Genomic DNA, 13,650 nt, shown 5'->3' with positions numbered 1-13,650 from the left:
TCATCCTTTGGGCTTTTCCTGAACATTTTTATATTCCGCTACCTCTTCTGAAAGGGCAGGCCGGGCATCCACCACCCTTTCGGTGAAAAAATATTTCCTGACCTTGCTCCTAAGAGAGCCACATTTTTTTTTTTTTGGCTGTCCTGTTTCTAGGCAGCTTCCCATCATGACCCCTAGATCTACAGCTTTACTTCCATTGGGAAAAGGTTTACCTCTTGTACACCATTAATAGCTTTCAGGTATTTAAACGCCTACGTCATAGCCCCTCTGTCTCTCTCCTCTAGGTATGCATATTTAGGCCCTTCAGTCTCTTACGGCTTTTGGGGTGATGCTCACACCATTTTGGTTGACGTTCTCAGACTGACTCTAGCCTTTCTCTGTCTTTTTTTTTGAGACACGACCTCCAGACCTGAGCATAGCATTCCTTGCCCATGGTCTGTACAGGGGCATTATCACCTCCTTTCGCTCTGCGATTATAGCTGTCCTTATGCACACAAGCATCCTCCTGGTTCTGGCTACCTTTGTTTCATCGGCACTGTCACCCCGAGGTCTCGCTCGGTGCACATCAGCTCTTCACCTTCCCAATGTGTATTGCTCCCTCAGATGTCTTCACCCCAAATGCATGACTGTATTTTTTTCACACAAAAAAAAGGTGGTCTGTGACCCTGAAACAATGCTGCTGTTTTAAAGCACCTTGGAAGAGCGGAGATCTCAGAATGGGCCTCTCTCATCCCTTTCTGGACTATAATGATCTCAGATTTCTTTAGGTTGCCCTAGATTGATAGAAGTCGCCTAGCAGGTGTCCGGTCTTAGGCTTCCTCTGCGGCTGCCAGATTGGATCTGTTCAGTCTCTTCCTACATGTCATTTTGGTGTCTTGGAAAGTGCATTGTAACAATGACTAAACTACCGCTGCATCCTCCGGATGTGACGGCAAAAACCTTTTGGTTTATAGTAGAAAAGAAGATGACCGCTCGAGCTTCACTGTCTGCCTGTACTGAGCAGTGCCTTGGGGTTGTGCTGGTGAGGATTGTGGTGTTGGCATCATTATGCTTTGGGGGCAGCATCTCCCAAGTGGATTTGTAAGAGTAGGATAAGAATGATCTCGGTCTCTTCATGTTACTGCTCGTGCTCTTCTTAATACTGTTCTTTGGAGCCACATCCCCCTCTTGTATTGCCCTTCTGTTGCAAGATGTTATCAGAATCACTATGAGCACAGATTCTCGCTGTCTGTATTGCAGTGAACAGTGTAGTGTAGATTGGAGGTAGGCACGTTAGTGGTCAATAACTTTTTTTTTCTTTTTTTGGGGGGGGTATTCTTTTGCTCTCTCTTTGGAAGGAAGAGTATTCTTCCTAATAGTCGTTGTGATTCTGGCTGTTTGATCAATTTATTTTTGCAATTAGCCCAGTCTTGATGGAGAGATATTAAATGTTTGAGCCACAAAAGGAGGACAAGCCATCAAGGCTAGGACCCTTCCAGTTTGGGACTCTCTTGTTGTAACTTCAGGCCATTCCTGTATGCAAGATACTCATTCTGCTTTTCTGTTATCCTCTACCGGACCTTCGCATGAATTTCTTCAAAACCTTTCAGTTTCTTCTTTCGTTAGTGCTGCTAAATCACCACCAATGTTCTTCCCCGATTCCCTGTAGAACTGTTTTGGGTTCTCAGTGCTTTGGGGCCACAGTCAGTCTGGCACAGGGGTGGTGCCAGATGCGTTGGGAGCTGAACAGACCATGGGTGCTTGCAGCAGAAAGCATCGGAAGAGATGAGAAAGGATCGGCTGAAGGATTATAGGGTGATAAAAGGGAGAGAGTGTGAGGGGAATCAGGTGTGAGAAGAGGCAAGAGAGAGGTTAGTGGGGATTGGTGGGTGAGGATGGTGCCAAGGAAGGGTGCGTGTGTATTTCACAGAGTTACCAGGGAAATGAATGGCTTTGGTGTAACAAAGATATTAATTTGATTGCAAATGTTTTGCAAGTTTCAGCTAGTACTATATAATATACAATCTACCCTCTATAATACATGCTGTATCACATGCCTATGCCATTTAATATATATGCTATGTGTACATACAGCAGCAGGCACTCCAGGATGATGGAGTCTTCGAAATGTTTTAGCTTTGTCCTATCTCTACACCACAGCCTCTTATCCAGCAGAACAGCAGTTGTGTGTTGGGCAGCTCCTTGCGTCACTTCCAAACATAAAAAAAAACCCTGTTTGCTAGTATCGGAGCCAAGGCACAAATCTGCCTGCAAAAGTCCTTGGTCTTCATTTACTTTCCTCAGAATCCTTCTTCTCCATGGTCGTAGCTGTCCTGGAACAACTGCACTTGCACACACCTTTCAGTAAGTATTTCCTGTTCTTCTCCCTCAAGAAACCTTTTACAAATGCTTCCTTTTCTCTGTTCGTTCAGTCCTGAATGTAAGTGGAATAAATCGGTGGAGTCTCTGCAGGGTGCATAGTAACACTATAGACGGTGGCAGATACAGACCATGCAAGCCCAACCAGTCTGGCCAGTTAACCTCAGCTAGAGAAACGAATGCTAGGGCATCTCCCTGCTGGTCAGCCGTACGAGCCTGACCGTCTTCACTGGTTTAGCTGTGGCCAGCCCACCCCCCCTTTCTAATCCCCCACTATGGACCTCTCAGCTGTCTCTTCTGCTGGTGCTGCTCACTCTGTGGCCTTTACTCCCTCTGCTCCTCTGCCACTAAGGCCCTTTTGTGTCTGCCCCATGCATGCTCGAATTCTGCCTCTGTTCTGGCTTCTGTAACCTCTTCTAGAAGTGTGGTCCAGGTTTCCCCCCCCCCCCCCCCCCCCCCGGGAGTAAAAAAGTATTTTGTTACAGTCCTTTTCAGCTTCCTATGCTGATCCCCTGCTGGGTGTGAGCAACAGCGAATGGATCTGCTAGGATCTTCCTAATGACTCGGGCTGGGCTCAATGGACCATTGGTCTGCTCCAGCATGGCCCTCTTATGTCCTCGGGGAAAACCTACCTTCTGCTATCTTGTTGACTCTGTTAGATATTTGAATGTTTGCCCCTTGCTTTTCTTTCTTATAGACACAATCTTTAGCTCCTTCACGCTCTCTGTGTTTGGCTTATAGGCTTGGCCATCGTTGTGATACTGCTCCTTCTTCCTAGCTGAGAAACGTAATTGAATCAGCCTGCAGCCCGTGCTTAAGCCGGCTGTCTGCCTCCGTTATAGCTAAGAACAGAGCTGAGCCTTGCTGCACGTTCACGTCGCTTGTGTGCTTCCTCGTGTTGGCAGCGTGGTGCAGCCTTACAGCACCTCTGTGCATGTCGGCTTTGTTTTTGGCTCTCGACAGGTGATTGAGCAAAATTAGCCCCCTGCCCCACACTTACCCACTGCTATCCTCCCTCTTCTTACCCCATGCGCTGCACTTGACCCAACAGTGGCTTTCACGATGCCTACTGGTAGCTTATTCCGGGCATCTTCCCACCCTCTTTCTCATGCTTCCTCTGGCCCTTCCCTGCAGCTTCATATCAGGACTCCTTGAATTTCTTTATTTATGGAAAATGCCTCCTTCTACGTTATTGAAACCTGCTAAAATATTTAAATGTTTCCCTCAAATCGCTCCATTCCCTACTCTGCAGGAAATACATTATTTTTGTATTTGTAATAGAGGCGGGCGGGTTGATCTCATGCTGCGTCCATGTGATGAGCTCCTGTGTGGGATCGTGCTTGAGGATTAAACTCCTGAGCAGCTCCATACTGATCACATTTCTACACAACAGAAAAGGAGGCAACAAATTGAACTTTTAAGCAAGATGTGAATTACATTGGGCTTGTACGTTGATACAGTTCATGGACTAGATGGGATCTCAGATTTGAAAAGTCTTTTCTGACCACAGTTTGAAGTAGCAAGGGATTAAGCTGTTGAAGATTTGGATCCATTGCATTTAATTTATACCAATGGAAAATTGACATTGTAATATAGTAAGATGGTAAATGGGCATCGGCTCATCCACACTGCTAAGGCCACAGCTTGTGACCACCTCCAAGTCCGTTTTTCTTCCTCCATCTTGACTTCCACTTGGTTCTCTGCACTGCCCATGTTTCCCTTGCTTAGCCACAGCAGTACTAGTGTGACTCCTACCCCAACATCCAGCCTCCTAAGGTCCCCTGATAGACTCAGCTAATTGGGCAACTGCGTTTCCCCCAGGCCCTTCCAGTTATGACAGCACTTGCAGCCTGCCAGACAGACCCAGCTAATAGTGGATTCTACCATCGCAGCCCGGCCCCGTGGATGCCTGTGTTGCCTCCAGGACTACTAACATTTTATATGAATCTCTTTCACAATCATTCCAGCAGCCCCAGCCCCAGCACCAGTTGTTGAATCAGGTGAATGGAGCACGTTGAATCCTTACAGATGTGGTGCTGGTCATGCTTTTTGTTTTCTCCCGTTTAAGCAACTAAGCCTCCTCCGTGCTCGTCCCAGGCCCTCTTAATTTCTCTTCCCGTTTTAGCCAGTCCAGGAAGGCATTCCATGCCTCCAACCACCCTTTCCATGCTAAAATATTTCCTGACGTTTCTCCTCCGTCGACCCCCTCAAAGGCTCATCTCATGGCCTCTTGATCCAAAACCTCCTTTCCCTTGACACAGGTCTGCTTCTTATGCATTATTATCTTCCGGGTACTGAATGTCTCCCTCATACCCCCCTGTCTCACTGCTCCTCTAGATCAGGGCTTGCTAAAGCAGTTCTGGGGACCACGCTTCAGGGTATCTCCAGTGAATATGCAGGAGATCAATTTGAATATGCTGGGTGTCCACTAAACACAGATTTAGCTCAAGCCTATTTCTTGGGGATATCCTGAAAACTGGGGGATCCCCAGGACTGGTTTGGGAGGTCCTGCTCTGGGATATACAGGTTCAGATTTCTAAGTATCATTTCATAGAGTTTCTAATTCAGAGCTGGTTAAAAAAAAAAAGTCTACTTAAAGTCTAGGTATGGCCTGCAGAACTGGCAACAGCGCTACAGGTGCAGTCTCACGATCTGTACAATGGCACAATTACCTCATTTTTTCTACCAATTATCTTCTTCCTTCACCCTAGCAGCCCCTCTTGTCACACTGTTTCCCTAACTTGAAATAATTGGATATAATCACCCCAAGACAGAGGCAGATTCCAGTGGCAATTGGCAGGGGGAAGATGCCCCTCCCCTAGGGCATCTCCTCACCTTTGCTCCACGTCACAGCACTGGCTCCATGGCAGTGGCAGTGGTAGTGGCAGCAGCAGCAGCAACAGCAACTGGAAATGTAGAATATTCAGTGTGGGGCCTCCTGCAGCCCTCCTGCACTGACAGCTCCCATAGGGCCCTGCGCCTTGCATGGATTTCCATGGTAACAGGAAGCCTGTGCAAGAGGCTAAGGAAGTAAGGGATAAAGCCTGAGAAAAGCACAGAGGATCCTTAGCTGTGGGGGAGTGAGGGGTAAAGCCTGGGATAAGCACAGAGGATCCTTGGCTGTGGGGGGAGTGAGGGGTAAAACCTGAGATAAGCACAGAAGACCCTTAGCTGTTGAGTGAGAGGTAAAGCCTGGGATAAGCACAGATGATCAGCTATGGGGAAGTAAGGGGTAAAGCTTGAGATACGCACAGACGATCCTTGGCTGTGGGGAAGTGAGGGATAAAGGCTGGGAAAAGCACAGAGTATTAGCTATTGGGGAAGTGAGGGGTAAAACCTGAGATAAGCACAGAGGATCCTTAGCTATGGGGGGGAGTGAGGGGTAAAACCTGAGATAAACACAGAGGATCAGCTATGGGGGGAGTGAGGGGTAAAACCTGAGATAAGCACAGAGGATCCTTAGCTATGGGGGGAATGGGGGTAAAACCTGGGATAAACACAGAGGATCAGCTATGGGGGGAGTGAGGGGTAAAACCTGAAATAAGCACAGAGGATCCTTAGCTATGGGGGGGAGTGAGGGGTAAAACCTGAGATAAGCACAGAGGATCCTTAGCTATGGGGAAGTGAGAGGTAAAGCCTGGGATAAGCACAGAGGATCCTTAGCTGTGGGAGAGTGAAGGGTAAAGGATAAGCCCAGAGGATCCTTAGCTGTGGGGAGTGAGGGGTAAAGCTTGGGGTAAGCACAGAGGATCCTTAGCTGTGGGGGAGTAAGGGGTAAAGCTTGGGGTAAGCCCAGAGGATCCTTAGCTGTGGGGAGTGAGGGGTAAAGCTTGGGGTAAGCACAGAGGATCCTTAGTGGTGGGGGAGGGAGGGTAAAGCCTGGAAAAGGCACAGAGGATCCTTAGCTATTGGGGAGTGAGGGGTAAAGCTTGGGGTAAGCACAGAGGATCCTTAGCTGTGGGGGAGTGAGGGGTAAAGCTTGGGGGTAAGCACAGAGGATCCTTAGCTGTGGGGGAGTGAGGGGTAAAGCTTGGGGTAAGCACAGAGGATCCTTAGCTGTGGGGGAGTGAGGGGTAAAGCTTGGGGTAAGCACAGAGGATCCTTAGTGGTGGGGGAGGGAGGGTAAAGCCTGGAAAAGGCACAGAGGATCCTTAGCTGTTGGGGAGTGAGGGGTAAAGCCTGGGAGAGGAACAGAGGATCCTTAGCTGTGGGAGAGTGAGGGATAGAGCCTGGGATAAGCACAGAGGATCCTTAGGTGTGGAGGAGTGAGGGGTAAAGCTTGGGGTAAGCACAGAGGATCCTTAGCTGTGGGAGAGTGAGGGGTAAAGCTTGGGGTAAGCACAGAGGATCCTTAGTTGTGGAGGAGTGAGGGGTAAAGCTTGGGGTAAGCACAGAGGATCCTTAGCTGTGGGGGAGGGAGGGGTAAAGCTTGGGGTAAGCACAGAGGATCCTTAGTTGTGGAGGAGTGAGGGGTAAAGCTTGGGATAAGCACAGAGGATCCTTAGCTGTGGGGGAGGGAAGGTAATGCTTGGGGTAAGCACAGAGGATCCTTAGCTGTGGGGGAGGGAGGGTTAAAGCTTGGGGTAAACACAGAGGATCCTTAGCTTTGGGAGGAGTGAGGTGGAAAGCCTGGGATAAGCACAGAGGATCCTTAGCTGTGGGGGAGGGAGAGTTAAAGCTTGGGATAAGCACAGAGGATCCTTAGTTGTGCAGGAGTGAGGGGTAAAGCTTGGGGTAAGCACAGAGGATCCTTAGCTGTGGGGGAGGGAGGATAAAGCCTGGGATAAGCACAGAGGATCCTTAGCTGTGGGGGAGTAAGTGGTAAAGCCTGGGATAAGCACAGAGGATCCTTCGCTATGGGGGAGGGAGAGTAAAGCCTGGGATAAGCACAGAGGATCCTTAGTTGTGGGGGAGGGAGGGTAATGCTTGGGGTAAGCACAGAGGATCCTTAGCTGTGGGGGAGGGAGGGTAAAGCCTGGGATAAGCACAGAGGATCCTTTGCTATGGGGGAGGGAGAGTAAAGCCTGGGATAAGCACAGAGGATCCTTAGCTGTGGGGGAGGGAGAGTAATGTTTGGGGTAAGCACAGAGGATCCTTCCCTATGGGGGAGGGAGAGTAAAGCCTGGGATAAGCACAGAGGATCCTTAGCTGTGGGGGAGGGAGAGTAAAGCCTGGGATAAGCACAGAGGATCCTTAGCTGTGGGGGAGGGAGGGTAATGCTTGGGGTAAGCACAGAGGATCCTTAGCTGTGGGGGAGAGAGAGTAAAGCCTGGGATAAGCACAGAGGAGCCTTAGCTGTGGGGGAGCGAGGGTTAAAGCTTGGGGTAAGCACAGAGGATCCTTAGCTGTGGGAGGAGTGAGGTGGAAAGCCAGGGATAGGAACAGAGGCACATTAGCTGTGAGAGGAACATAAGAAGTGCCATGTGAATCAGACCAAAGTCCATCGAGCCAATCATCCTGTCTCCAATTCAGGTCACAAGTACCTGGCAGATCCCATAAAGTAGAAGTAATTATTCTAGGAACTTGTCTGGACCTCTTTTAAGTATTTATTTTTTATTTATTTGCTGCTAATACCGAAACCCATAGCGGCTTACATTTTAAACATACACAGTAAAATACACAAGAACAATATGAACGAACACAATAAAATAGCAAACATATTTATAAAAATATAAAACTAAGATAAAACTTGGTAAGATAAAATCAATATTAGCATCTTAAGAAAAAAAAATGCTAAAATGGAAACCTCTCTCCAATAAAAATTAACCAAACCCCTGTTTCAATAAAAATGTCTTTAGGGCAGCTTTGAAACTTTGGACACCCTGTGACCTGAGTTCTAAAGAGAGGGTGTTCCAATATGTGGGGTCCATGATAGAAAGAGCACATCCCTGGCTTCACATAGCCTTGCCAGTCCAACAGAGGGCACATCAAGCAGCGCCAGCGCAAAGATCTCATATTTCTTACTGGGATATAAACCTGCAGCATTGCCTTCGCCCAAGGTGAAGAATCAATGGCCAAGAGTTTATGTGTTAACAAGGTCAGCTTATACTTAATCATCCACTAAACAGGAAGCCAGTGGAGGTTTGCAAGGACAGGGGAAATATGATTAGTTGTACTGTGGCCGGTGATTAGTCTCGCCACAGAATGCTGTAGCAACTGCAGGGGCTTAATTGAAGAAACTTGGAAGCCCAACATACAACAAATTGCAATAAACAACAAATTTCTGTTGCAGTCAACAGAAAAGTTTGAACCACTGCCCAAAAATTATCAGGGAGTAGCAGTGGCTTGAAGTCTGAGCTCTAGGCAGGCGTTAATTTCTGAGGATAAAAATGTGCATGTTGCGGGGGTGGGGGGTTGGATGCGTGTTTTGGACACGCTAATCCCCTTATAGAATAAGGGATTGTGGATGTGCATCCGAAACCTGTGTCCAACCATGGATTAAACAGTGCGCTTGGCTGAGCGCACTGTATTGCATTGGCCTGAAGGTACAGTCACACCATAGATCTATACAGAGGCAATATGATATTCTCCATTTTAGTCTTAGTTCCTTTTCAGATCAATCTAAATATTCTGTTTGCTTTTTTTGACCCTGCTGCACACTGAGCTGAGGATTTCAAATTATTGTCCATAAGGACTCCAAGGTCCTTTTCCTGGATAGTGACTCCTGATACAGATGTAGTTAGGATTATTTTTCCCTGTGTGCGTCGTTTTGCACTTTTTCACATTAAATCTCATCTGCCAGTCAGTTGTCCAATCTCCTAGTCTCACCAGGACCTTCTGCAGCTCCTCAAAATCCATTTCTGTTTTAACAAATTTGAATGCTTTTGTGTATATGCAAATTTGATTACCTTACACATTCTCTTTTCCAAAGCATTTATGAATATGTTAAAAGCACAGGTCCCAGTATCAATCCTTGTGGCATTCCACTAACGATAGTTCTCCATTTGGAGGACTGACCATTCAGTCCTATTACCCTCTGTTTCTGGCCTTTTAACCAGTTACTAGTCTACAATAGAACACTATCTCCTACCCCATGACTTTGTGATTTCCTGAGGGGGACTTTATCAAATGCCTTCTGAAAGTCCAAATACCCGATATCAATGGGCTTACCTTTATCTATGTTTATTTACACCTTCAAAGCAATCTAAAAGGTTGGTAAGACAATACTGCTTGCTAAAACCATGTTGACTTTCCCCCATTAAGCCATGTCTATCTATATAGACAGTGATTTTGCTTTTAAGAATGGCTTCTACCATTTTGCCCAGCACCAACATCAGGTTTACTGGTCTATAGTTTCCTGGATTATTCCTGGAGCCACTTTAAAAAAAAAATTTGGCATCACATTGGCCACCTTCCCATCTTCAGGAGTCGTGGCTGTTTTAAAATGAATGTTTACAGGTTAGCAATTTTATGTTGCAATTCTTTTAGAACTGTGGGGTGGGTACCATCTGGTTTGTTACTCTTTACTTTGTCAATCTGTTGTATTACATCCTCCATTGTTATAGATATTTGTTTTAGTTGTTTAGAATCTCCAACATTAAAGAATGTTTCAGGTGTTGATAAATATTCCCTGCTTCCTCCTCTGTAAAGACCGAGGCAAAGACTTCATTCAGTTTTTCTGCTATTTCCTGTCATCGCTCAGCACCCTGTTTGCATCTTGGTCATCTAGCAGCCCAATTGCTTCCTTCAAAGGCTTTTTACTTCAAATGTACTTGAAAAAGTTTTTAATTTTAGTTTTTGCCTCACTGGCAAGCTTTTTCTCAGTCTCTGTTGGCCTATCTAATGATTGTTGTACATCTAAGTTACCAATGCTTATGCTATTTTCATCATTTGTGTCTGCTTTCCATATTTTGAACAATGCCCTTTTAGCTTTAACCGCCTCCTTTACCTCACCATTAAATCACGCTGACTGTTGTTTGGTCTTCTTTCAACCTTTTTTAATGCATGGAATACATTTTATCTGGGCTTCCAAACTTGTTTAAAAATACCGTGTCCACACCCCATGTAAATTTTTAACCCTTGCAACAGCTCCTTTTAGTTTTTTTTCTAATTTCCTCATTCTGTCATAGTCTCCCTTTTTAAAGCTTTATGCTAAATGCCCTCCCTCCAGTGACTATGTCAAATTTGATTGCATTATGATTGTTATTGCTTAGTGGCCCCACCATAGTAACCCTTTATACAAGTCATGATTTCCACTGAGGACTACATCTAAAGTAGCTGCCTCTCTCAGTTCTAGGACCATCCATTCCATGAAGCAGTCATTTATAGTATCTAGAAACTTGACCTAATCATGGAGGATTCTTAGCTGTAAGGGTAGTAAGAGTAAAGCCTGAGATAAGCTTAGAGGATCCTTAGTTGTGGGGGTAGTCTGGAATAAGCACAGATAATCTCTAGTTGTGAAGATGTGAGGGGAGAGCCTCAGAGATCAATTGGAGTCTATAGCATTACACCAGGAGTGAAATTAGGCAGACTGAATGGGCCATACAGTCTATATCTGCTGTTATAGTCTTCATTATAGATGTGCAAGATATCAAGTCACAGAAACAATTAGGCTTGGAGCTGAAACCCAGGTTTGTAATGCTTGGCTGGTGTACCTAATACTTAACACAGTCACACACTTTACACCTACACTGACCTTGCCAGGCCATGCTCACAACTCCGATCACTCCTGGCCATTCTGTCCAAAGCAAGGTTAGCAGTCACAGGCTCAGTCAGTCCTGGTTATCCCTTTGCCTCCAATTTTTTTTGTAAAGAAAGTCAGGCTATCAAGGCCATAGATTCAAAGCTAGAACTGGCTCAGTGGGTCCCTTAGTAGCCTAGGGCTTGTTGGAAACCGAAGGCTTCAGCTCTTTGTTTTGTGGCTTCTTGTATTACAGAGCTGAAGATGAGGTGCTGGATTCTGCTCCTTTCTCTCCTTCACTTCCTGTCACTAGTGCTGGGCCACTGCCCCGCCCCCTGCCACTGCAGCTCCAACACGGTTGACTGTAACAGTAAGGACCTGACTGAGGAAAGCCTGCCAGCAGCCTTCCCTCAGTCTACTAAAGTGATCCGCCTGAAACACAACAGTCTGAAGGCGCTGCCCAATGGGCTCTTTGATGGCCTGCTGGGCCTGCAGGAGGTCCACCTGCAGCAAAACCCCTGGACCTGTGACTGTAACATCTTGTACTTGCGTTCCTGGATCCAGAAGCAGCAGAGCAGGGAGCTGTACCGAGATGTAGTGTGCTCCTCCCCACCATCCATGAGGGGGAGGCTCATCATGTACCTGACCGAGGATGAAGTGCTCTCCACCTGCCAGTACTGGCACTGCAGCCTGGCCCTCATCTGCCAGATCTGCCTCTTTTTCTTCATCACCTTGCAGGCCATCCTGCTCATCTTCGTCATCATCTTCCTGCGTCGCTTCCAAACAATCGCCAAGGAAGCCCGGGGGACAACCAAGGAAATCTACCAAAACACAGATGCCTACGTGTATGAGAGCTTTTCCAATGATGCCCATCCACTCTACAACCACAGCAGGACGTAGCCAGCTTCCTGTCTGCCGCCACCAAGCTGCAAGTGAAGTGCTAACAAACCCCTGCTTTAGTTCATGTCCTACAGTTTTGTTCTTATTACAACTCTAGGGGTAGCAACTGGCTTAATGTTTCCCAAGGCAGGCTGACCCGGCCCTGGTTTTATCCCTCTTGCTGGCATGGAGTCTGTAGTTTCTTTAGTGAAAGCAAATGATTAGGACTGTGCATGCCGTGGAGTAAAACCAGGACTAGATCAACCCACGCTAACTAACTGGAGTCAGGTGCTGACTCTACTGCAGAACTTTGCAAACCCATTCTGATGATCCTACAGTCAATTGGGTTTTCAGGGGATCCACAATGAATATAAATGAGATAAGTTTGCAAATATTGGTCTCCACTGTATGCAAATACCTCATGCATACCTGAAAACCCTAACCATTTGGGTACGCATCCAGGACAGGGGTGGAGGCTCTCAATTCTGGTCCTTGATGACTGCAAACAGAGAAATTAAAATATGCAAATTATACTGGTTTCTGGACCAAGGGTATGCACATAGATCTGATAAATATTCATGGTGAACTCTGAAAATTTGTGGCTTTTGAGGCCAGGAGTAGAGCTTTAGAGGATAACTTGCCCTTGCTTTAGAGGATCATGACTTGGTACAATGAGCAGTAAATAAGATGCTGGGCCCTGTCTGCTTTCTGCCCTGCTGCAGTCACTTATAATCAGACATTTGGGCACAATAAGGAGGATTTTATACAACTGCAAAAAGTCAAATAGAAGCTTGTTGGGAGACAAGGATGATAGGGGGAAAGTAGAGCACTACAGGTCTGAGAGACCCAGTGTATGCAAATCTCTTTCATGCATATTCATTAGAAATTTGTTGACATCCCAGACCTGAGCCCAGCTATGAAACAATAATGACCACAGTGTTGACTGCTGTGAACCTTCCCTCCTTACTGCTTTGGAAGCTGCCTGACCTTCCACCCCAGAGGTGACTACATGCATGTTTTGGGGGATACTGGCTTGCACAGCATGGGGTTAAAAAAATGCAGAAATGTAAATTCATTTTTCTTTTCCAGCACAGCCAAGGCTCCTGGTTCAGGCTTGCAAACCTGGGCACATTGCTCTCCAGGTTTTCACTTGCTAAATGGTTACCAATGCGACTACTCCAAGCTCCCATTGTTTCTGGTCTCCGTGGATTGCTGCAGGTTTAGGGGAAGCTTTGGTTGGTATTAAGCATGCGACTCATAGAGATGACAAACTAATGAATCAGGAAGCTAGCTGGAAATAGCCAGCCCACTGCAGCTACCATCTCCTGCAAGACTCAACTCACGCTTACACATTAAATAAATGTCGTCATACAGTTCTGCTGAGGTCCAGAGGCTTCTGTGCACATCTGGCACCAGAAGCCTGTGCCCTTGCCGGTTATGGTAAAGCAGTAATCCAATAAATTGTCACATTTAATCTGCTGACAGAGACGGTTCTGTGTCTGGGGGATCTCTCCTTTCTACATTCTTTCCATACGAAGCACTGAATTATTAAAGTGTACATGAAGGGAAATTTCCTTTGATTTATTATAGGAAACAGGACATGTTCCATGTAAAAGCCTGTAAGAGGAGGGTGTTAAAGGCACATGTAGCTGATCAGCACCACAGTCCCTAACAAATGGGCTGGGGTATTTTTTGAGAATAACATCTGGCGCTATAGCTGAGTCATGCACACAGGTCTTTAAGCATTAGCAGTAATACAGGGAGCTACATGCAGAAAGCTAGCTCAAAATAAT

The 13,650-nt window shown here is 46.4% G+C and overlaps 1 protein-coding gene across 1 annotated transcript; it reads left to right on the top strand.

The window, feature by feature from the left end:
* Positions 1–1,877: 1,877 nt before the first annotated feature.
* GP1BB (glycoprotein Ib platelet subunit beta) lies at positions 1,878–13,345 on the top strand. The gene is made up of 2 exons (XM_029571388.1): positions 1,878–2,343; positions 11,235–13,345. The coding sequence occupies exons 1-2, from the start codon at positions 2,298–2,300 to the stop codon at positions 11,876–11,878; spliced, it is 690 nt and encodes a 229-aa protein (XP_029427248.1). The 5' UTR covers positions 1,878–2,297; the 3' UTR covers positions 11,879–13,345.
* The last annotated feature ends 305 nt before the right edge of the window (positions 13,346–13,650 follow it).

Source organism: Rhinatrema bivittatum, chromosome 11 (assembly GCF_901001135.1).
Source record: "Rhinatrema bivittatum chromosome 11, aRhiBiv1.1, whole genome shotgun sequence".
NCBI lineage: Eukaryota > Metazoa > Chordata > Amphibia > Gymnophiona > Rhinatrematidae > Rhinatrema > Rhinatrema bivittatum.
This window is presented reverse-complemented; position numbering and strand designations above follow the sequence as displayed.